Genomic DNA, 26,042 nt, shown 5'->3' on the forward strand with positions numbered 1-26,042 from the left:
CTATGTTTTACTTATTGAAAAAAAACGATGTAAAATATTTCATCTTTTCTCAATTTTTCCGATTGCAAATATGAAAGGTCATAACATGATCATAAAGTTCATGAACCATGCATCATTTCATATGTAGAAGGTTTCATTATACAACGTACGGGTAAAGAGATATGACCGTTTTAAAATCGGTCTCTGCTTACGTTTCGGTCAATTTAGGATTCCCTCGAATATCCCTGGCACTAGAGGGGTATTGGGCATGGCATAGTAAGAGTTAAGTACATTAGTAATTTATTGCTGCAACTTATTTCTTCATATTGGAGACACATCATTTATACATGTATGAAAAAGGAAACATTTATGATTTCATGTAATAACATAAGGAAAAGGAAAGTGTGGATGTAACATCACCAGCGCACCTAATGAATATTCATGACGATGTGCATATCACTCTTTTTTTTATTTTGTTAAAATTGCTAAACTTTAAAATTCAATAACTTCGTTATTTGTTTTCCGATGCGGATGAAATTTTCAGCATTTTGCTTTGTGATTTTTACTCTGTTTATTTAGAGATAAATATTTTAAGTCCGGACCATTCCTTTAAGTGAGGTAAAGGAAAATGAAACCCTTCGGTCAAGTTAGCTTGTATTTAAAAAAAGCAAATAACAAATAAGATCAATGAAATTTGAGAACAATATCAAATCAGCAATGCCATGGAGATCATTCCAATGGCAATGCGATGTCACAAAAGTAGCACTCTCACCCTTTTCACTGAAAATACGTGTATACATCTAAATATATATTTGTGCCAATGATAGTACAGACTCTTTGTTCATGATGTATCTAACATGTCCTCCCATAGAAAAGACGGAACATTCTGTGGATGGACTAGATAAAAGTGAAAATATGTAGAAAAGTGATTGGGAAGTTGCACAAGTGTGACAAAACACCTATTGTCAACGGGAGAATCTCCATATAATTTTGTAATGTCAACACTAAAGTGTTAATAACTTCCTTTACATAAATGAAAGAAAATTTCCTTATTGTTTGTTCGATTTTTCGCATTGATATTTCCAGTATTTTTTCCATGTATTTGTTTCTTTTATTTTTCTGTTTTCACATGGTCTAACTTATTCACAGTGTTTGATTCCCTTTCAATAAAACAGGCTTGACTGCTGCTCGTTCAATACCAATCAAACCATTTCTTTTCTCAAACAGCTATTTTGACATGTTAATGCCCAGTTCGCGGTCTTTGGGAATTGGAATAAATAATATCATACGCGATGACGATGAAACGTTTGGTAACTATGCAAATACTCCACAACAGTCCAAGCATATGATAAAACACAAGACTGACTGCATTAGATTTAGATTTCTTAATCTATATAGATCATGCTGTTACCATGGAGCTAGATTTTTTTTAAAGTACAAATGAATCTAAAAAATAAATCACTGTCGATGATGAGTGCAGTCAGTGCAACAAAGACGCAGACGGGGAGAGAGAATGTGTGCGGATGTAGGTGTGTGTGTGTGTATGTGGGGTTGAATAGACAAAAGTGACGATCTTTCAGATTGGGTACCCAAACGCTAGCACGAACGTTTACCATTCAATCCCAAAATGGCAATAGCCAGTGAAAATCGTTGTCGTATATGATGAGCATTATGCTTCAAACACTTCTCAGAATTCAACCAATGAGAATCGTTCTCTCTAATTATTCGCGAACTTGTTATGATACAGGGCGCCACGATCCATATGGAACCGAGTGAGAGAAAGTAAATGACCATGAATATGAAGTCCGTTGTTCAAGGGTAGTATTCTCTTTGTTCTCTGCGAAGCTCTAAACCCAACTGACAGGACAGAATTGAAACAATTTCACAACAGAGTTTACACGAGCTGGAGTACAAAGCACACTTGGCGGGATTTTTGTAGGGAGAAGAGTACCCAGCTGCAAAACAAAACGAGTAATAGACAGCCAAGGATGACGGGCAATCCACTGGTATTGCTAATTTCCCTGATACTTGTTTCTGCATTAATCATAGAATCAGGTATTTCTTTTACATTCTGATCTCTAATAATAATAATAACAGCTGGATTTATAAAGCGCTTTTTTGTTGCCTGAGGATACAAAGCACTGCTATTATAACCCCGGCTTTAGCTGTGATGCCATATTCATGATATAGGCGCTGAAGCATTCAAGGATATTTTTCCCCTACCGGGTACACAATCACCTCACCTGGGTTGAGTGCAGCACAATGTGGGTAAATTTCTTGCTGAAGGAAAACATGCCATGGCTGGGATTCGAACCCACGTCTCTCACATTGGAAGACGAGAGTCATAACCACAGGACCACGACGCCCCCACATTAAATAGTCAAAGGTGGTGGAAACAGTGGTTAGGGATGATGATGATCACCAACGATGGTGATTGTTAATGTATGATCTTTATTATAAGGGCTGTAATCATGATGATGATGTCAAAGATATATTTGTGTGCAGCCGATGAATACAGGATGCATATGCTGATATCATCGTCAAGAAATTTATCCAGCAGCTGCACTCGACCCAGGTGAGGGGAATAGGTACCCGGTAGGAAGATATTCCTTGAATGCTCGAGCGTCTGGTCAAGGTAGCCGTGCTAAAGCCGGGGTAATAATAATAGCAGGGCCCGCTAGGAGAACAGTTTTCGGAACTGAAGTGACTGCCCTGGGTAAATATGCCGTTATTAATAATATTATTATTATCATTATATTCAAAGGGTGTAACATTGCTCATGCAAAATGTGCTTCGCATGCGGCATTGTTAGATTGCTTTTTTGAACTTTTTAGCTGTTTTCAAAGACATGTATGATGCGATAATTCATCCGTGTTTTTTTTCTTCTACAAGGGAATCGTAATATACTTATTACTCTAAAGCTTTGAACAAATTTTAATATGATGACGGTTCCCCTAAAACAAAAATTAACAGTTATAAATAGCCTTCAAAAGCACTGAATTCTATACAGTACCATTTGCGATATCTTCATATAGTCGGGTTTTTCATGAAAAAAATAAACGGTATTCTTTAATTGACCTGCTCAATTATACAAAAGAATGGGTAATTCCATTAATGTTTTTGTTTTGAATTATCAATTCAGTAAGGTCCTAAAAACGCACGGATATAAAGAACTACTACGCGTTTAATTTTCACAGCACCCTGAAAATTAGATGGGCAATTGCATGACGAAATTATGGTATTTAATGTTGAAGGATTATTTCAAAAGACAATATGATGATAATTATAATAATGATATAATATAATGATAATGATCTTTAGGTATATCATCTCGACTTGATTACTGGTTGATTTCTTCATCATTGTATTGTAATGTTCAAAGTACTGATATCAGACCTGCAATCAAGTGTGATCACTGTGCCATATCACTAAAATTAAGGATAGAAAGTGCTACGAGAGGAAAGGGGACATGGAAATTTAATAATTCATTATTATATGATTCTGTCTATAAGAAACATATTAAGTATATTATAAACTCTACATCATTTCAAAGCTATATGAATGCAAGAACAAAATGGGATATGTGTAAAATAAGGATTCGAGAGTTTACCATGAAATTCGCGAAACAAAAGCAAATTGAAAGGATGGAATGGTATAAAAGAACGTACGAAAAGTACATGTTATTGTGCAGGAATGTTGACAGTGGTAATTACGAAAGAAACGACATAGAAAAAATGAACGATCTGAAAACAGATATTGAAAAATGGCATGCACATAGATGTAGGGGCGCATTTGTAAGATCTCGCGAACGGTGGATGGAATCAGGCGAAAGATCTAACAAGTATTTTCTCAATTTAGAAAAGAAAAATGGAAAACAAAAAGAAATTGACAGTATAAATAAAAATGGAAAAATCGTTACTGGTAATGGAAGCGTTCTTAAAGAAATAACAAAATATTACAAAGATTTATTCTCAAAAAAGTCTTCCAGTGTAAATTCAGAAATAAAAAAGTACCTAAAAAATACAAATTTAACTACTCTTTCTGAGGATGATGCACTGACTTGTGAAGGCTTAATAACAGAAAAGGAATGTTTTGAAGCGTTAAAAACAATGAGAAATAACAAATCTCCCGGCAGTGATGGACTAACTGCTGAATTCTATCGGTGCTTCTGGGATGATTTAAAGTATATGTTGATCGATAGTTTAAACGAAGGCTTTGAAAGTCAAGAGTTGTCTGAAAGCCAGAAACAGGCCGTCATTACATTGTTGCATAAAAAAGGTGACAAGAGAGTAATAGACAACTGGAGACCAATTTCATTGTTGAACATTGACTACAAGATCCTTGCAAAAGCACTTTGTAAAAGATTGTATACTGTGTTAGAAAACATAGTCTCCGCAGATCAGACTGGTTATTTAAAACAACGTTCCTCTGTACAAAACATCCGCCTTGTTTTAGATACTATTGAATATTGTCACTACAAGAACTCCCCAGGAATTTTAATTTTTCTAGACTTCAAAAAAGCATTCGACAACATTAGTCACGAATTCCTTTTTCTGTTACTAGATAGACTGAGGTTTAAAGAAACTTTTAAAGTTTGGGTTAAAACTCTTTATAACAATGCGATAGGGAAGGTAATTAATAATGGTTGGGTCTCCCAAGAATTCAAAATAGAGCAAGGTGTGAGGCAGGGTTGCCCTTTATCAGGTCTCCTCTTTATACTGGTCGCCGAAGTCATGGCAGTGAGAATAAAGCAAAACGCTTACATTAATGGAATTCGAATTCCCTCAGAAAATCCAGTCATGCCAGTTGGTATTGTTCAAGAGAATGTCGTTATGTCACAATTGGCAGATGACGCTGTTATTTTTGTAAACTCTATAGAGTCGGGAAATTTGGCTTTGAAAGAAGTTGAAACGTTTGGGCTTTTAGCAGGCCCTAAACTAAACTTAATGAAAACAAATGCTATGTCTACCTCTTTCCAAGAAAAGGAACTGGACAATTTAGCTTGGACAAACCAGCCCATAAAATACCTCGGTGTATACATTTCCGCCAAACAAAAAGAATGTGAAAGTTTAAATTGGGATTTTAAAATTGAGAAGGTGAGATCTCTTTTGAGGGTATGGAAAATGAGAAACCTGACATATTATGGAAAGATAACAATTATAAAAACACTTATTGTTTCTCAATTTGTATACATTGGGACATGTTTACCAATTCCAAAGAATACTGTGACTAAACTTAACAAAATAATTTATAGTTTTCTTTGGGGTTCCAAAAAAGAAAAAGTCAAGAGAGCGGTTGTTACTCGCTCTCCAGCAAATTGGGGTTTAGATATGGTAAACCTAAGAACCAAATTTTTATCATTACAATTATCTTGGTTCACAAAATACCTTAAAGGTGACAAGTCACAATGGAGACTATTTTTTAAATTCTGGATAAACCTCATCGGAGATGTATCGGAGGTTTTGAGAATGAACTGTTCGAGTAAAGATATGCTTTTTTTATGTACGAAGTTCAAATTACCAGAGTTTTATGTCAACCTACTTATGTACTGGAGTGAACTGAGATATGTTCATTTTTATAACGTTAAAGGCGTGTTCGATCAAGTATTATGGTACAATAGCAATATTAAACACGGAAATGACCTCTTATATTTCAAAGAGTGGAAAGCTAACGGGATTGAAAAAGTCAGTGACCTTTTTGAAAATGGGCAGTGGATATCGTGTGACTCATTACAAAGACGATTGGGCACAAATTCATTGTTAATAAACTTCAAATTTTCTAAATTGAAAAAGGCATTTCCAAAAGTATGGGTAAGTGAAATAAGAAATACAGTTAACACAAAAGAAAAAACAGAAAATGAACCAGAAATGTTTGAAATATCATCTGGTGATTTCATTAAAGTTTGTTGCATGAAAGCAAAACATTTTTATTTATTACTAAATGAATCAGAACAAGAGAACCCCCCTGTTTCAGGATGGTGGGAAGAACTGTGTCAACTACCAATAGATTATGAATGGAAGCATGTGTTAGATTTTAAGTTGAAAAATATCAGAGATAATAAAGTGAGACAATTTAATTTCAAATTATTGCACAATATTTTGCCTTTTAAAGAAAATCTTTTTAAGTGGAAGATCTCGTCAAACATTATTTGCTCATTTTGTAACGAACCTGAATCATCTATTCACATTTTGTTAAAATGTCACCAAGTAAGTGATTTTTGGAAAAAGGTTCACATTTTAATATTAGATTGGTTTCAAAAAGACATTTATTTAGAAGAAAAGATTATTGTAATTGGTTTTATAATCAGTGAGTCTAAATTTAATTTGATTAACCTATTATTAATTTATGCACAATATGCAGTGTACAAAGTATATATGTTAAATTACTTTAAGAATAAATTGTTCAATAGTCAATCAATCTGGATGGTATTTAAAAATGATTTCAGGAACTATGTTCAGTGGAAATACAAAAATAAGAAAGATGTTTTAGAAGAACTTGAAAAGTTTCTGTTTTAGATACTCTACCATTTCTGCTTTTGTATTTACTCTTTTTTCTATACCTGTTGATTAATTTTGTATACATGTGATTATATTGTTATTTGATTTTATGAAATAAAGTACCTCAGAAGAGGAAAAGAAAAAAAAAAAAAATAATGATAATAAATGATAAAAATTATCATGATTATTATCAAGTCTCATATCACAATCACATCCACGAAACCCATTCCAAACTGTCCAGATGTTTTGGGACACTGCGTTCTTTCCAGAGATCTCAAGGAAATAGGAGAAAGACCGACGAAATATGATGAAAGACCTTCATGATATTTGAACGTCTACATGGTCTAGTTAGATTTGTGCTAAATCAACAAATTAACGTATGAGGCACATTACTTTTCTTTTTTAAAACCTTACCCATCCTAAGGAATTGCCCTTGAGTACTTGTCTTCGTTTTTTTCTTCTTCTTTCAGCTGAATCTTTCACTGTCCGATTAGTCAATGGGTCAGGTGAATTCGAAGGTCGTATCGAGGTCATGTACGACAACGCGTTTGGTTCCGTTTGCGCCAACGATGACTGGGACTACGAAAGTGCGCATGTGATTTGTACATCCCTCGGTTACAGTAAGGCAAACGTGATCAGCTATGACGACATATTCGGAGGGCAAGCAACAACCGTCCACTTTAAGAAGCTTGGTTGTACAGGGGACGAAAAGAACGTATCATTTTGCCCTTTTGAAATCGACAATGGTACATGCAGGAGTCACGGTTACGCCGATGCCAGTGTCGCCTGTAAACGAGGTATTTTTTGCCGTTATCGTTTCTAACATTTAGATGTCTCGCAGTTAAAATGAAATCCATGCAGATCTTACCAAATTGTGAACAAAGCTACTTTAGCTCCTCGATATCCCAAATAGACAAGAAATTACATGATTGCGTAAGCCTGAATTTTTGCTATCGGGCTTTGAATGTTCTCGAGAATTACGCAAATATAAGAATTTGTCCCTGTAAACCCCATGGGATAACAACGTTGGGTTTAAACCTCTATTACTCATCCAAATTCTAACCATCAAAATTTACCGCACGGTTTAAGATTTTACACATTCACATTCGTTTGCTCTTTTACGGCTAGTTTTGTTAACGATGTTAAAGATGACCAAACAACTCTGTCACAATCCTTCTATCACAATTATTTGCAGGTTCTAGTGACACGATGTCAGTCCGCTCTCGAGGAGGGGCTCTCATTAATGAAGGTAACGTTTATGTCCAATATCGAGGGAACTTGGATTCTTTCTGTGCTAAGCCTAGTTGGGATTACAAAGAAGTTGATATCATATGCAGAGGACTCGGATTCAAGCGAGCTGACATTGTCATCCGTGAAAGTGGTGTTTTTGAATCGACGGACGAGACTACAAAACCGATATACAGTGGGATGAGCTGTTCCACAAAACATTTTGAATCGTGCACATTATCCAGAAGAAAGTCACTTTGTATGCCAAACAGGAGGCAACTGGGAGTCGTATGCGATGCGTGTAAGAATTACTGTTACATGTACTATTTTTTTAGGTGTTAAAAGTGCCTATTGGGGGGACTTTCATACTCCAATCATCACCGTAACCGTAATCAATACCATATCAAACTTTGCAGAATTGTTGCATTATTATCAGTTTGTGCAATCAGTACGATAAAATAATGAAGTTGTTGAGTTTTTTTTTTAATCTCAGCATTCGTCAACGTTTACCCTGACTGAAGGTTTGTTGTAAAAATACAAGAAAAAATAATTGAAATGTATTAGTGAATGTTTGAGGGAAATCCATTAAAGATTAACAAAGTTATTTGAATTTTCGAAATTTTTAATACAAAATAAGAATTGTTTAATGGTCCATGATGATTAAAACAATCTTTTAGAAGTGGGTGTATTATAAAGGTACGCCCAAGCATAAACAAACATTCTATAATATATTTTACTGATATCTGATATATGGAAAGCTGCTCCCATATGACGTCACAAATCAAAATTTTAAACTTCTAATGGTTTTATTAATCTTTGATGGATTTTCCTCAAACCTTCACAAATGCTGTTTAATTTTTTTTTCTGCTGTTTTTACCATAGATTTTTTATCAGGGTGAACTTCCCCTTTAAAACGCTGTGCGTCTGTTGGGTGACCCGACATATGCTCCTGCGACATTTGCTCTTGTCTCATATCTCGGAGGGCATAGTATGGTTAGAGTTGGGATTGTCAGAGAGTTTTTTGGTTCAGAATAATGTAAAGATAAGGAGAAGGGTTTTAATTTCGGAGGTTAGGTTTTATATTTGCCTTAACGTGCAGATTTTCTATCGGAGAATGTTTTGGCCGGGGTAAATGTCATGGAACCGTTTGTAGATTGCAATGTCAGAGATGCCGATCGTAATTGTGTTCGACAATCGCGGACATCTATACATTACATATCCCACCTGCGACTCTTGACTTACATGTATCAGTTGAATGGAAAAAAGCGGTCGTTCATTGTGTGTAGAAATGCTATATATTGGGAATATGAGAATATTACTTTATTACTAGCATTAATAATTGTAAATTTCATAAAGAAATCCCACCACTACCGGGGCCCTGGGAACAATTTTTTTTTCAGTGGGGGTGCTGACATAGGCTGAAATCTCTCCTTTAAGTTGGAAGGGACACAATTGAGTTTTCCCTTGTTCTTTTATATACTCACATGTAAGCGCATCCCCCCCCCCCACACACACACACCCAAACACACCCTCAAACACACACGTATATATATATATATGTATATATGAAGTAAATATATACATGACAGTCACTTCTTTATTCGTATAAAAGAACATACTAAATTAAATAGTGGGACCGCGAAGCGCGAGTTGAAAAAATATTGGAAATTTCATGTATTTTGTCATGAAAATTTAACATTTTGAGCAATTTTTTTGTGATCCTGAACAAGATGCGTATGTATACAAATAATTACTGCGAGCGCGATCAGCGCGAGCAGATATTTTTTGATATACGTTCTAGCCTGATCGAAAATGGACCTGTTATTTTATTTTTTTATTTCTCTTTAATGAAGCATTCAATTAGATATTTCCTTATATTTTTGTCATTATATGTTGTTATCTAAGAGTAATATTAAATAATTTCCACTGTTCTAATTTGTAATGTATAATTTTATTTCTGTAAGGTGAATTGAGATTCATTACGGGTCTGAATTATAAAAACTACATTATTATTATTATTATTACTTTTTAAAGACCTATATTTTCTTTCGGGATTCACTGTCTTACTACATTGTTGGAGTAACGGCATGCAGGTAGGCATGACATTTTATGTGGACATTTAATTTCATTAAGACATTTAGGGCATTTGAGCAATAACTTTGCAGACGCTTTCTATAACGCAGCTTTTGTCAAAAGCAGTTAAACAAAACAGCCTCTGTAGAAAATCGGTGAATCAAAACAAAAGTGTCGTCCTGGGACCCGTTGCATGATATGTGTTGCCATAAAAAACTCGGGCAAACAAAATTATGCCATTGAAAATTACACATTAAAAAACTCTGGCAAAAATTGCCAGACTTTTCTATGGCAAAAGTTTTATACAACTGAACTCTGGACAAACGATATATTTGCCATTTTTTGTCCGGTCCGATGCTTAAGACGATGTGCTGCCCCTGTCCACCAGCTTTCGACAATGACCTCTAATCTGTCCATTGCGATTTGACGGCCCTTTTTCAATAGATTCTGAACGTTGCAGAAAGCGTCTGCGAACTAGATGCCAAAATGCGCTGTTGTTGCTGGCGAATGGACACTGCACACTTCCACATAAAAAACACATGTTTCTGTATCTTCTGTTTCAAGGAGATCACACAGAAGCATCTTTATTCTGAGAATGAACTGTAGGTGACACGGCCTGTTGTTTACTATTCTCTTTTCATCTTTACTTGCAGACAATTATGGAGTCAACTTCCGACTGACCAATGGCACTGGTCCACATGAAGGGATCGTCGAGTATTTTTATAATAAGACATGGAATCTCGTTTGCGGAAGAATCTTTCGATCATTACACGCAAATACACTCTGCTTTAGCCTTGGATATGACCGTGCTTTTGCAATATTTCAACAGGGTGGATTCGGCGAGGCGACAAACAATGCAAATATTTTCTTTGATTCAATGAGCTGTAGTGCTAGGATTTCCACTTACACAAAATGTCGTCTTTACAAGACCCGACGTTGTGCAGACTTATACGGTGCTGTTGCAATTTCATGTGATAACCGTAGGTTCAAAGAACAAGTTCTTTACAGCTCCTCATTCTAGAGATTTTCTACTACAAAATACTGAGTGAAATCAAAGTTTATATATTATCTGTAACTCTAGTCCTGAACTAAAATACCATTGTTACATTATGCGTTGCGACATGTGACGTTATGCGTTAGCAATTTGCTGCGACATTACGCGTTGCGACATGTGACGTTATGCGTTAGAAAAGTTACGACAATATGCGTTGGTGTGCCATTATGCGTTGCTACGACAGTATTGGTTGTAACAAGACACACTGGAACCGAATCAGCTGTGAATCCATCCGAATACACGTATTCGGGGGGTTTCGGAAGTATTCTGTTCTCCCTCCGCGAATGCGAGAAAATTCAGGAAGGATTCGGGAGCATTCGAATTCACCGACACCATCCAAATTAGGCCGAATTCGGCTAGAATTGTTCCGAACTTATTCGGGAGTAATCGGTTTTGGTGTTAACCCTGGCTTAATTAACCCACAGGTTTCTTATTCCAAATTTCAAAAAAATGAAAGAATATTTTTATTCCAAATGGCGCTACGAGCAGATTGTGCTTTTTCAGTAATATCCCTTACTGTCTTTTTACATGTATATCTTGATAGTGCTTTGAAATTAATTTAATCAGAACGTTTTGTAATCTAGCAATTAATTTGAATTATTAAGAAATCGTTACAATCATAGTATCCATGGATTTATCTCCGTTAGGAATGAAACCTTATTCGAATGTCTATTTTGTTCACGCACGTTTACATGTTTAACAGTGGGAAGTCAGCATGAAACGCATAAAACTTTCTAGCAAATTAAATTTTACATCTTTTCTGATGTTTATCCATTCACTATTGAAACATTTTTTCTCTCTTTCGTATAAATACAGTGAAGTCCTTATGTTTTTTGTTCCAAAAAGGAACTAAATCTAAACGTATTGAAACGGAAAAACTCTTATTTGTGTCAAAATTTGGACTGATGAAGTAGACTTGTAGCCATACACTGTTAGAAAATTTATCCTTAGAATAAAAGAAGTTCCTGCAGCAGAGTCTCGAGAACACCTGCAATCTTACCAGATTGCGTAGTCTTACAGGAAATTGGTATTTGGTGTATGGAATCTTACAAATTTCATTGAATAAATCGCCCTTTTCCCCTTTTTAAACAGACCTGTTCTGTTAAATTGCAGAAAAATTCCTGTTTTATGAATTTACAGAATGATTCTGTTATTGCTTTCTGCAAAATCTTCTTTTTTCCCCTGTAGAATCACACAGTTTCTTTTACAGTGTAGCATATACCAGTAAATGCTCAATATTAGGTAATGTGGTAAAATTAACAAATCCTAAGCTCTTTTTTGGAGTAAATTTGTGATAATTTTTTCTCAATCTTCCATAAAATATTTGCAATGCTATATCATGCATTTGATAGCCTTGTCTAAGATGTACATATATATCGATAAAAATCTATTTTGATCAAAAGTTGATTTAGTTCTTTTTGGAATTAAGCTATTCATTTCTAAGATAGGGTAATCCGAAAACAAAATAAGGTCTAGAAATGCAGCAGGTTACTTATTGTTCATTTGTTATCGTACTAACGAACCTTATTTCATTTTAGAACTTTTGAACCTTCGGAATAGCAAACCTTATTTCATTGTTGGATCAGCGAGTACAACACAAGCTAATTCTATTTGGACTAACGAACATGCGGAATAATGCTCCAAGTTTCTGGATTGGGAACCCCTTATTTTTCTGACGAAAGGGCAGCTCGGCATATATGCAATTTTAGCCTGTATTCAAAAAGTCATTATGGCCAAATGGGCTGAAGTGATAAGGGAAACAAAAGCTCATGTTCTTCCATTAAACCATAATTGTCTCATATTTCCATAAATGTGCGTAGGATAGGTCTCTCATGCAGCATAAAAATTGCAGCAACGATTATCAGTTGTCTTTCTCATTTTTTTTTTCTTGGTGGACAAATGTTAATACATATATTTTCGTATGCTAAAATAAGAATGAAGACATGGTTACACCTAAACCGAATTCTCCCGAATAATTCGGACCGATTCTAGCCGAATTCGGCTTAATTCAGATGGTTTCGGTGGGTTCGAATATTCCCAAAACCTTCCTGAGTTAACTCGCTTTCTCGGAGGGAGAACAGAGTACTCCCGGAACCACCCAAATGCGTGTACTCGGATGGATTCGGAGCTGATTCGGTTCCGTTATAGCTTGCTCTATGAATATTCATGAAGACATGCGTCGAACTAATGCACTGAAATAATGGAAAATATTAAAATGTCATTCCTCATCCGATATTGATGAAATTTTCAGTATTTGTTTGTCTGATCTTACTTTAGTTTACTATTCTCAGCCTGGCGTATCCCTTTAATTATTAATCCTAAAGTCGGTTAAAAGGGCCGCCGAGTACTCGTGTCAACGTGTCACCGTCTTATTTAAAAACTATTTTTCTTGTATGAGTTCAGATGAGAATCTACAGGTTCGTCTGTCTGGCGGTAGTGGCGAACACGAAGGACTTGTCGAGGTATTTCATGCCAGAGTCTGGGGCAAGATCTGCGCTAATAACCTATGGAAATACGAGTCCGCTGACGTCGTATGCCGGCACCTAGGCTATGACCATGCTTTTGTCATCTACTACGACGATACGTTCTCCAATGATACGACATTCGTGCAGTTTGATCAGGTAGACTGCGCAGGCTCGGAAACCAATCTTGCGTCATGCACATCTTATAGATATGAAGAAGGGTACTGTAAAGATAGTGCTGGAGAGGGCGCAGGTGTGACATGTGTATCAAGTGAGTTTTTTTTTCATTCATCAAATTATTCTAATGCCTAGAATAATCTGGTGCTAAGTTACGCCAAAATAGCTTACTCATTGGTTTCAAACAAGATGAAAAAATAATTGAATTTCTCAAAAATTAAATATGTGAAAAAATATGCGGTATATCACCATTTCTTGTTGTTATTATTTTGCTCGAGACTTTACTCTTTTTAGATTTTACTATTCTTAGTTTCGGTGAATGTGTGGGCAGTCCGGACGCTACTGGCTAAGACTAAGTGAAACACAACAGAAAAAAGACTAAGTCAGCAGCAATTGGCAATTCCATAAAATATGTACGTCCGACCCCCTATTATGTGGGACCTTCATGAAATTTTCTGTCTCTGATTTCTGGTTCTTATGACAGCCTGTAATGACCATGACTTGGTCAGTTTATGAAGTTAAGTAAAACTTAAGAAAATGGGGGTCGGACGTACAAAAAGGTTGATCATATTGTGGAATTGCCCCAGACATACACGCACACAATGACACAAACACAAGAAAATAGAAACGAGGTGAGACCAGACCGGTGCTAAAGTTTGCACACTGTTTTACGATTCATGCGATTTGTTTTAGATATATTCATTTGTATTTTTCAATATAACTATCATCATTTATTTATTATCGTGAGTAATGATAGTATCACTATTGTGATTTTTTAACCATAATCCTCATCATTCTCGTAATATTATTATGAAGGTGAGACGCCTGAAGTAAGGGTCAGGCTGGAAGGGGGAAACGGATCTCATCACGGACTAGTCGAGATCTTCCTTAAAGATGACTGGCGGAAAGTGTGCGGTAAAGGATTTAATTTCCTTAAAGGGGACATTGTCTGCCGTTCTCTTGGATATGACAGAGCTTTCATGATAATGGAGAATGGCAGTATGGTATTCCCAACACAAAGTGGTACAGCAATCTTCATTGACAAGTTACATTGTACTGGTGAGGAGCACGATATCACTGAGTGCAGAGCGTACCGTCTGAAGGAGAGGTGTGATTCTACGTATGGTCCCGCCGCTGCATTTTGTGGACCAGGTTAAGACCATTGTCTTTTATGTTATGTAATGTAATCATTTCCTACCACTCTACCTCGTTCCGACTATCTTCACACTGGCCTCAACACCATACAGTCCCAGGACTGTCCCGAGACTGTAGCGGTGTTGCCTTCAGTGTGAATTCTCGGACCCGCAATAAACTATCCCGGGATAACCTCGCCTCACTATTTACAACTCCGCAACAAACCTTTGCTAGGCAAGCCATAGTAATAGCAGCGGGACAGTCCCGCGGTTTTCTCCGAGATAAACCACTTGTGATATATTTACTATAATATTGGGACGTCGTAGTCTAGTGGATGTGACTCTCGTCTTTCAATCTGAAGGACGTGGGTTCGATTTCCGGTGTATCAGAGTCGGGTCACTCACAGGGTCACAAGCCTACACGTGTTTTGTTTTTTACGATGACAACCGCTTTGGTAACCCGGAAGGAGATTTTCACATTGACACTCTGGACTGCAATAATCAAGAACATGTTAGTATAAGCAAGGCGTGTCATCTTAGAAAATTCCAGATCGGTTATTGCAACGGTCGATATGCCAGCCTGCTATGTGATGAGCGTAAGTACGTACAGATTAACTAGTGAAAAGCATCGTCAGACTGATTCATCTTTGTTGCGTAATGCCGTCCGGAATCTTTGGGTGGGGGATGATAACCCTATTTTTCATTCGAGTTACTTCACTCATGTTGCAGTAATAGCAATGAAACCAAATCGAAATAGATGGTATATCAATGTGATTCAAACAGGTTTGCTGTCGGTCTGGAGTCAGTACTCTGGTGTGACGACGAAATAAATCTTTCTCAATCGACTGTCGGTGTATTGTGCACAAGACGGGTCAAAGATTCAGGGTTCCTTTCTTAAAGCTGTTCGTCAGTTACCCAAGACCCTACTCACGACTCGAGATCCATTCTTTAATTCGTTCCCACGACCTGGTTTTCCAATCACCTCGATATCCATCAGCTAACAGTTGAACCCCAAGGATTGTGCGATACTTTTTTAGACGAGCATCTATCAAATACAGAATAATCCCATAACCTGATGAGGGTTTCCGAAAAAAAATCTCTCCCATTTAAAACAATAGACTAATCTTGTCTAGCACAAGAACTTGCCAGCAGTCGTGAAGACTATGCGCAATCTACAAACATCACATATGAATATGAAGCACCACCCGACGTACTGAAGACACCTAGAAAATAAAGTAAAAGCAGAGATTACAAAATAATGTGCATCCTAGTTTGCTCTCATTATTTTTAAATCAATGGCAATCTCTGGTAAAGATTTTCATAGCAACCAACATTAGTTCAACCCTACCAAATCGTAAACCAATCTCGATATTGTATCATATTTGAACATAAATATGCCAAAATGAATAATATATCTACACCAGACTCGAAAAATCATGAAAACAGAAATCAAAATATTTTCGCTATGCCTTTATGGCCTAATATTACAATCGCATATTATGTCAGCGAATGTAATGTACAAATTTACTATTGTTGTTTTTCGACAGCCCCTACAACCATGGGATCTACAACGTTATCCTCTACGAGTGATGTTACCACAACGATTTCCACAACGACTACTGAAAGCACAGTAACTACCCCATTACCGATCATTAATGGTGCTGCTACTACATCATCTGTTATCGAGGACGTTACGACCACAGTTACTTCGACGAATAGTGTTCCTCCTACAGGTACTGAAGGAAAGATGTCAAGCGATGCCACGGAAATATCAGAAGCAGAAGGAGATTCCACTTTAGTTTTAATGAGTGACCTTACTACTGCAGGTACCGAAGACACGGGTATTTCAGTACGAAGTGGTACCGTTTCTACATTTTCTGGAACTGAAGAAATCAAACCATTATCTACAACAAATGGAATTGAAACTACGGGTAATGCTGTCAACGGAATCACAGAGGAAACTACTTCGATCGTTGATGTTTCTAATTTTCCCCACAACAGGGGAACCACCCAATTATATCCAATGAAGAATTTTGCTACTATTACTGGAAGCACTGGATTAAAGGGAATACGAAGTAATGATGTAACTGGGGGTACTGGATCCAAAGGAAATGGTTCATTTGATAACAGTCAGGTCAATGCTTCATCTACTATTGGGAATACGAATACTGAATCTATAGGAATTACCCGAATAAATAGCATGGATGACGCTGTAACTTTACATACAGGAACCAAGCGAAAGACAGGATTGCCTTCCGGGAATGATGTTGCAGCTTCATCTAATACAGCCACTGAATCTGTCACAGTGATTTTTACTGATGACGCTCCTTCTCTAGGTACTGGAGCTAATGGAAATACTAAATTACATTCGAAGAATTATGTTGATCCTCCATCTACTGGATCTTGGGAGCCTACCACATCTGCGTCCAGGAATGACGTTTCCCACTTTACCGGAGGCAAGGGAACCACTAAAGGTTTACCTTCATACAAATATATTTCCACTCCAACTGATGAAAGCAAAGGGACCACTGCAAGAAAATTTTTACCTGCAACAAACTATGTTTCTACTATAGTTAATAACTGGAGCAAAGGACTTGCAGCGTTAGCCAGAACGGAGGATGAAGATACACCTGGGACTTCTTCCAAGACCAATTCATTTTCACTCCAACCAAACGATAAGATGGGAAGCGATTCGAAATCCCCGCTGTCGCCTACAATGCAACTCAACTCAGAAAGTGGAAATGACTTAGTACCAGGTGTTATTATCAATACACCTACATACTCAATGGATGCGGAGGCTTCAGATACCGTGTCTATCACAAAAATGTCTATCTCTACCGATAGTCAAGTTTGGACGGTTATCTATAAGACAAGTGTTCAGACCAACATCGTGACCGAAGTAGTCGTAGTTCCTACCACCGGACCAGACAGATTGACTCCGGATCCTACATCGATGACTATACCTGATGAAATAATGACGTCGATTGGTGAGTATTATTTGCATCAACCATTAAAAATTATCCCTTCTGATAAGTTTCGGAAAGATCGGTACATCCAAGCTGTCTCTGAAATAAAATATTTCCCCCTTTCATCAGTTGCGACTATGTAGCTTGCTACCACTGGCTTGATTAGAAAGTAGGCGTCTTATGGATATATATCAGGTAATGGTCTGTGAATATATGGTCTGAGAGGAGAGAGCTGCGGGTCACAGTTCTGTGTGCGCGCCCTTTTAGGCGACCCAGATTGGCTGGCTCCTACAAATATGCGCCTTTGGATGTCTTTGACAAATATATGGCGCTATACAAATGCTGTGCATCATCATCATCATCATCAATATTCATATGGCATGTATTTAAGATGTATTCCTGTTATGAAGAGGGTGAATGTAAATTCAACATGTGTTGAAACTTGTGGCACCATAAAAAATGTTGACATGCTAAACCGAAATTAAAAAGGAGGATATAATGTAAATGGCGTTTTCATTTCTTTTGATTTTAACTCTGTAGCAAGCATCACTACACGATTTAAGGCAAAACTCCCTATCTCGATTTCATTGTTGCCACCGAGGGACAATTCTCCAGGGGCATTGCCAACAGTGGAGGACAAAATAAAAGTTTCTACAACGAAGGAAAGTATGTTACAAGTGACATCGATGGAAAAATACAGAACCAAGCCTCTCCCGACGACAGAAAGCAGTATGGGAACATTTCTGGTAACCGACAAAATTGTTGGACCATCGTCAAATACAGGTGGCACCCAGGTGGGATTTGTACTGAATGAAAACCGGTCTTCTTCACTAGCATTGTCCACAAGGAATGTGAATAGAGTCAACAATACAGATAATGCGTACTCAACTGACAAAATAACAATTTCGCCAGATTTTCAAGTAAGCATTTTCTTTAACGACCGAACAGTAAATGTAAATATCTTCTCCTTTCCTAAAATATCTCTCTTTGATTGAGTCATTAATTTGGATATTTAAATTCCGATATCTACAATACTTTGATGATCTGTGTCACTTAAAAGGTCTATTCATAAAAATGGCAGAAATCAATGATTACTTGGGAACATAATTAGCTTTCTATGACAAGCTGTAATTCAGTAGTCATCGGAAATTTGCATCCTCTATCTAAAATAAAAATGGAATGATGAGATCAAAGTGTAGCGCCCTTCACATTGGAAACCAATCAGATCCTAGGATCGTTGTCCTAATCATACGCCGGTATCAATACTCTTTACACTGTCAATAATTGCATTTTATCTTAAAAATGCACATAAAATTAGATCTGCTGAAAGATTGAAAATCATATGTTTTGTTTCTTACAGAATTTGAATTTCAGCCAACCGCAGACAGCAAACACTTCACATATCGGCATAGTATTCTACACTGGATCCATCTCTCAAGTTGGGAATGTTATCCCTCTTATGATATATCTTTTATCTCCGTAAGTGCTCCATCGGATCAAAGAGTTGAAGTGGAGCAAATTTGTTAAATGTAATGGTTGCCCCTCCTAAGTTTTGTCTGATCAGAATGTTCCGTTATGCTCCATCATGTAACCTCTTACAGGTCGATAGACTTCTGGTATTGCGCTGACACCTTTAAAAAAACAAGGGGTTTCCATCAGTTCTAGAAATTACATTAGCAACACTTAACGTTGCATGAGCAGTGGCGGAACAAGCCGGGTTTGTCACAAAACAATATCACATTCCATATCGTTTTTGCACAATTACAATAGTCGACCCCCAGTTAAAATTTTGATGTTTTATGAACGTACTTGAAACAGTCCCAAGTTTGATATTTGGACGTTTAGTCAAAACATTTCTTAGGACGTCTGTTTGTGGAAGGTTTTCGTTCTTTTTAAAACGTTTTAAACTTAAAAAAATATTCAACGATTTTAAGGACCTCCTAAAAACCCTTTGAATGTTATACACGTAAGAAAGCCTTTTAAAAATATTCAAAACGTTCAAAAATGGTTCAAAAAACATTTTACGAACCTTTCGGAACGTTTGAGAAACCTTACATTTCCTTATATCGGCAGGTCCATAGTACTCTGTTGAATCCAGCTGGATCCGTCACTGATGAGGAAGAATTCATATTGATTTTCCATGAATCTCATAACTTTGTGATAGTTCATAATAATCAGACATCGAGGAATCATAGTACTTTATAGTAAATGTCTTTTATTTTGTATTCTCTGTAATTCTCTTCATACTTTTTATGCAGGAAGCTCAGAAGCTCAACACGTGGCAAGGTGTTGATCGGCCAGTTTATCTCGTTGCTTTGTTTTTACGTCTCCTTCTTGTGTCTCATATCACTTGATCATTGGCTGACTGACCCGGAAGTAAGAGGGAGAGCATGTGTGGCCGTGTTAGTGATTTGCCACTACACTGCCTTGCTATCCGCATGCTTGATAACATTGCGTGTCTCTGAGATGTATTTTACCTTCATTAGGATCCGAAACGTTCAGTCCAGGTCTTACCGGCAGAAGGCTTTGCTATTGGCTTTAGGTAATTTGTTTTAATTTCTATTTACTTATTTTCACGCTGTCGTCGCATGCTGTACGCTAATCAAATTGTATGATTATGTCGTCACCCAAGAAAAAAAGGCTTTGCATGAATGTCATTTACATGTAGGATATTAAAAGTGATATTGTAATAATTATAATTCATAATTAATAATTTTGCACACAATGTGTAAGTTGAATTGTCCACAATTTTTTCATCTGAACGGTGAAAATGAATTTTCATATCCCATTTCTAAGATAAAACATTAAGGCTTGACATTATTAGTATAGATTCCATTTAGATTCCTGTACCTCTTCATAATGATATTGTATTATATGTTTTTTTTGTTTCAAACTACATAGACTTTAATCTACTTGGTATTGTTCATTATAATTTCGTTGGACGACATAAAATACATTTTCTAAATGTACTAGAAAAGTGTATAAAATGTTTGATTTTCTACTCACTTTTCTAGCTCTCCCTGCGTTCCTCGTGTTTATTACAACTTTGTCTTCAACAAGTGATTATGTTTTCATAAAAGGGTGAGCAGTATTTTCCTTGCATCATGTGATTATTGCTGCTATCATATCGAACCAACCATAACTTTCCCTATTCCCCCATTCTTAAGTGTTCTTATGCCATATATTCTTTTGGCAATGTTTTCAGGGTCATGAATATGTATGTCAACATATGGTCCCGTCTTCATATAAGTTTCTGCTTCGTGATTTATTTTAGATAATCAGTGCTGACCCTACCAATCACTTTCTCCTTTGATATTTTAAATAATGACATATATCCTAAGCAGGGCCCTGGAAAGGTTTCAATTCAAAATGAGGTTATTTTGGTCGCAACGAAGTTGACAAGCAAAAAAAAATGGTTTCACTACACTGTAAAAACGCTGTTTAAAATTCTAAGCACGCTGTTTTGCCCGTCACTCTAACAACTATAGTTTAAACCTCTTAAACAACTGTTTAAACGTTTTAAACAACTGTGTAAACTTTTTAAACAAGTTGTTTAAAAGTTTAAACAATTACAAAAAAAGTTTAAACAACTTGTTGTTAGAGTGACGGGCTTAAACAACGCGCTATTTTTTTTTTACTGTGTACAAAATGAATACATTGTAGGTTTTCAATACAAATGAAGGTCATTTTGGTTACATTCATCTATTTAGTCACACCTTCCTGATTTCCAGGGGGTACTGCCTATGGAGAATAATACACGCAGCATCCCCGCTTCCCAGGGCAGATCACGCCTTGAAGCTCGTTTTAACCCAAAGTGGAAATATATCGCCTTGAAACTTTGCGAACATTACAACGGTTCAAAATTGTAGGCCTGCAGAGTTTTTCATAAAAATTGCGGTATTCGTGAAATTGTAACATAAATATTTGCCAATCTGAGGATAGTATAAATGGCATACTGTGCAATCTTTTGTGTCGAATTCGCCGATTGTTGTTTTTAATCTATTAATAATATACTTTCGTAACGTGTGCACACTCTTTACATTACGGAAAATATTGTGGCGTATATTTGACAGGAAGGGTTGCAGAAGAGTGTTCACTGTCATTGCAAGATTTATGTTTACTCTTTACAGGTGCTTCTTATATACACAGTCTATGACAGGAGGCGTTACGATCCCTTTCTCTCTTATTTTCCTGACCAATGGAATGATACTGATCCGTTTAAAATTTCCTTCTAATCGGATTTCACCTGAACCTGAAGACGAACAGGACGATATGGGAAGGAAAACGAGCATCCGAAAATCGGTCATAATTGGCGATAGCATTTTATTGTGTCTTTATTTGACTATTGGACATGCTTTTTTATTTTTACCTCACGACCAAAGTGTCGAGATTTTATTTATTGTATATATGGTTATTCATAGTATAATATTTACCGCTTTACATTGCTTTGTTCCAACTGAAACACGTAATGAGATAAAACGAATACTGAATTCGAGTACTGCGGTGAGTATCCCATCATCCAAGAAAGGTGGTCAGAAGCGGATGGGTGATAATTCCCAGCGGGTGAATGACCTTGCTATCAATATTGGTGCAGGGACTGAATCGGGCACCTTTCATCAATCGGACATTCCCCGGTTACCAGACATTCAAGCGAAGTCCTACCTTACAGATGATTGCCAAGAGAAACCTACGTGGGACGAAACTATGGAGGAAATGTTACGTAATACCTCACCAAATCGTTCTCTATATCACACACAACAGGAACATATTGAATCGGGAATGGTAACACCTGACGTTACTCCGTCATCACAGCTGTTTCACCTACGATCTGAGAAGAATCCCGACTACAAATCGATTCAAGGGGGCAACCAAGAGTCTGGCTGCGGAACCAATATCTCTTACCGATTCGCCAACTCTCGGTCACCTGAAATCCAAAGTAATCCTGGCCACGACAGTAATCGTCCAGTTACACATGCATCGGACGATGATGTGGAAGAAATGCTGCTCAATATTTCATCTGACCATGCGAAAGGCTCTCAATGTCACCCAAAAGATGAGCATCTTGGATCAGGAATCGAAAGACCTGAGATCATTCTATCATCACCATTGTCTCCACAACCCGAGAAAAACACCGACCTTGAACTCTTTCGGAGACGCGACAGAAAGTCTGACCCTGCAAAGCAGAACCCTTGCGTATCCGACGTTCGTCGGTCACCAGGCATTCACATGAAGACCATCCTCAGTACTGATCACTCAGTGAAACATGCATGGGATGAATCTATGGAGGAAAAGCTTTTCAACATTTCACCAACACGTTTTCCGTGTCACGCTCAAGATGAAAACCTTGGATCAGAAATCCAATCACCTGAACTCAATTCCTCACCACGGCGCTTTCATCCGCATCCGGGGGAAAGTCTTGGTCATAGACCGACGCAGAGACGCGGCCTAGAGCCTGCCTCTGCGATACACGACTCACCCTGCTCATCCGACATTCCTCGATCACCAGGCATACAGAGAAATTTCAGCCTGATCAATAATTACCCTGTTACACAAGCACTTGATGCAGAGAGTTCCCAACCACAGACGACAAATGGGGATCCTTACTATATTTCTAACGCAAAAAGATTGCGTAACAATGATTCTTTCCTCTGATGCTCTCTTTTCATGCATAAATACGAACCATAATTTCAACTGCAGATTGTTCCTTGTAAACGCTACATCTTTATAATCCACGTGGACAGTGTCAAATGATAATTTGATTCTAGTACAAGTTAAAACATACATTGTTTTACTATCTAATGATCTAAGCGCTTGTAGATTTATTATTACCCAAGTCATGGGATTGATTGATTGATTGATCGATCGATTGATTGATTGATTGATTGATTGATCGATTGATTGTTTGTTTAATTGTTTGATTGATTGATTGATTGATTGATTGATTTTATTTCTCACGATAAAAACAATACAAAATGTGTACATTCAGTCAGTCATTCCCGCAATATGGTATGCACATCCTCCACTCGCTGGGATGAATTATAGCTAGTCACCAATGCTGCGACAAGCTAAAAATGGTCTTAACCATGCCTACCGGGCTCGATTAAGCTTCTTTTTTTTGGGGGGGGGGGATTTAGGCCTGTTCCCACTGGGCGACAGACACAAATCGTACTCATAACGGATACAGCGGACAAGCAAAATTTTGGGGTGGCCCCATTCGCTCCAAACAATGGACAAAACGGGCGAACAATGAAATCACAGTGAATAGATGCTCGATGGATATCGATCGTATGAAACACGTATGCAAAGAATACACAACGGACACATAACGTTTGCCAACGGATGACAAGATTCTTTTCCGTTTTACATCCTAAGTGCATCCTATAAAGTGCAGTGGGACCAAGCCTTAAAAAAGCGGGCAATTCGACCACGCGATACTCTGATTTAAAGCTATCAGTAACATTAGTGGTTGATCCGTCTTTTTTTAAAAATCTTATCAAATACCTCTAGAGAAACTATTGTTACTTTAAACAGAAGTTTACAAGATCTTACAATGGATTGTAATCACCATGGGTGTCGATCCCGGGGGGAGGGGGTGGGGGGATATATCCCCCCTCCCAATATTTCAAGTGGGGGATGGCATGTATTATCATCCCCCCCCAATAATTTAGGGTAGAAACAATATAATAATGATGATGAAAAAATGAAAAGTTTGATCATGATGATTATAGTGATGATTATAGTATGCCATCAATCAGTTTGTTTCCCTCGCAATTTGTGTACATTCTTTTCCAGGACTTTTAAACAGATGGGTGGAGGTTAAAGATGGAAAAGAATGAATGTTTATGTATATGATATTTTTTAACACATGACATAAAAGGACCCCGACGAAAAACAACTTTTGTTGATAGGGTGTTCCATCCCACCAGTGGTGAATAAATTAATTTTAATAAATCAATTAATTCAAAAGGGTGGAAAAATAAATGGGAGTAAAAGGTGGCAAGATAAACGGGGAAAACCCCATGGACGTAAATCCTAGAGGGGTAGATCTTGCAAAAGTAAAAATAACTTTTCTCAGATTTACCCCTCCCCACATCCAATGTGCATGATTTTTGTCCCATTTAATCTTCAACGTTGAATATCACTTCATTTTTGTTATGTAAAATAAGTAAATCGCCAGGCAACGCTGTCATAAAAAGCAATTGTAACCAAATTCCAATGCGCGAAATTAACAAGCTACCAAGAATTTCTCTTTGCTCATATCTAACAAAACGCGCTGGTCCGAATCTGCATTTTATCATCATGCATTAAGAAGAAAAAAAATATTGCCAGTCGGGTTAGATTTAAGAGAGAAGTTGTATACATCATGCTCAATTAACATATCACTTTGTACATGGTCCAGACAATTTTTGTCATTTTTTCTTTCGTATGAGTTTAGAATAGGCTTACTTGTAACACAAATTGAATTTTCAAAAAAATTATATAAGTACAGTACACTGTAACAATGAAGGACTTTCCAAGAACACCATGCATATCAACCAGTGGGGCTAATGTTGAAAGATCCCCATCCACAAGAACATTTGTGTCAATCACCCCCCCCCAACCAAGAATACCGATTGACACCCATGGAACTAATCACTCTCGAAAAATTATATATGGAGCACCCCCCAATCGGTTGAGACATCCCAGATTTAAAGGGACATTTTCGTTTATCACCAATGTGTCCCGCATCCCATAAGACCCTGTCTGGAACGCCGTTTTGTCCTGCATTTCCTTTTTGAACAAACTTGATTGAGTAAATTAAAACAGTACAATATCTTCCACATGCGTACACACTTAAAAAGTAATATAATACAAAGACTCGTGGCATATTAAAATTTCCTCAAATCTTTCTGTATTGTTTATAAATTTGTTCGTGATTTCGTGAAATCTTGGTCCCGTCTTACAAAGATTTACGATTGATTCAATCAACCGCAACTATGTAAAGCCAGCATCGTCAACATATAAAATACATGTTCAAAATATTTTCCAGATATAATGTATATTCATACATTCACTGTTTTCTTGACAATTCAGTACGCTTCGTTTTGTTTTCAAAGGGCATTGCGCAAAATTTCTAAAGAAAAATTATGTCATTGATGGATTTCCTTATACTTGAAGTCGATCGGATGAATAGTAAATATTTGTAAGACGGGCCCTGTTGTACAGAGATAAGCACGTCGCGTTCGTTATCAGCAGTAGATTAGAACGTTGCGTGTGAGCGTGGATGCTCTTTATTAAACATTAGGCGGCAATTAATCGCTGTTAGTAGTAAGTTGCCGATGGCACAATCACTTACTGACTTTCTCGTAAGTCGTATGTCCTTTGTCGTCAAAATCACTGTGTCCGTTTTGTATTTGGTATCTTATTTTATTTGGGTTTTTGAAGTTTTAATACGTTGACGGCTTCAACGTCACTTACAAAAATTGGAGAAGGGA

General features: G+C 37.1%; 1 protein-coding gene across 1 annotated transcript; it reads left to right on the forward strand.

Moving 5' to 3' along the window:
- Positions 1-14,455: 14,455 nt before the first annotated feature.
- Positions 14,456-18,382, forward strand: LOC135155958 (mucin-22-like). Its single transcript, XM_064106572.1, has 3 exons — positions 14,456-14,621; positions 16,150-17,589; positions 18,132-18,382. The coding sequence occupies exons 1-3, from the start codon at positions 14,456-14,458 to the stop codon at positions 18,380-18,382; spliced, it is 1,857 nt and encodes a 618-aa protein (XP_063962642.1).
- Positions 18,383-26,042: the final 7,660 nt, after the last annotated feature.

The sequence above is a fragment of the Lytechinus pictus genome, chromosome 11 (genome assembly GCF_037042905.1).
Source record: "Lytechinus pictus isolate F3 Inbred chromosome 11, Lp3.0, whole genome shotgun sequence".
In the NCBI taxonomy this organism is placed as follows: domain Eukaryota; kingdom Metazoa; phylum Echinodermata; class Echinoidea; order Temnopleuroida; family Toxopneustidae; genus Lytechinus; species Lytechinus pictus.

Bases quoted from the DNA above. Each gene is read 5' to 3' on its own strand.
- LOC135155958 (XM_064106572.1), top strand. From the start codon at position 14,456: ATGGAGAATGGCAGTATGGTATTCCCAACACAAAGTGGTACAGCAATC. The intron at 14,622-16,149 runs GTTAAGACCATT...GTTTTTCGACAG, and splicing joins CGCTGCATTTTGTGGACCAG to CCCCTACAACCATGGGATCT. The intron at 17,590-18,131 runs GTGAGTATTATT...ACACGATTTAAG, and splicing joins TGAAATAATGACGTCGATTG to GCAAAACTCCCTATCTCGAT.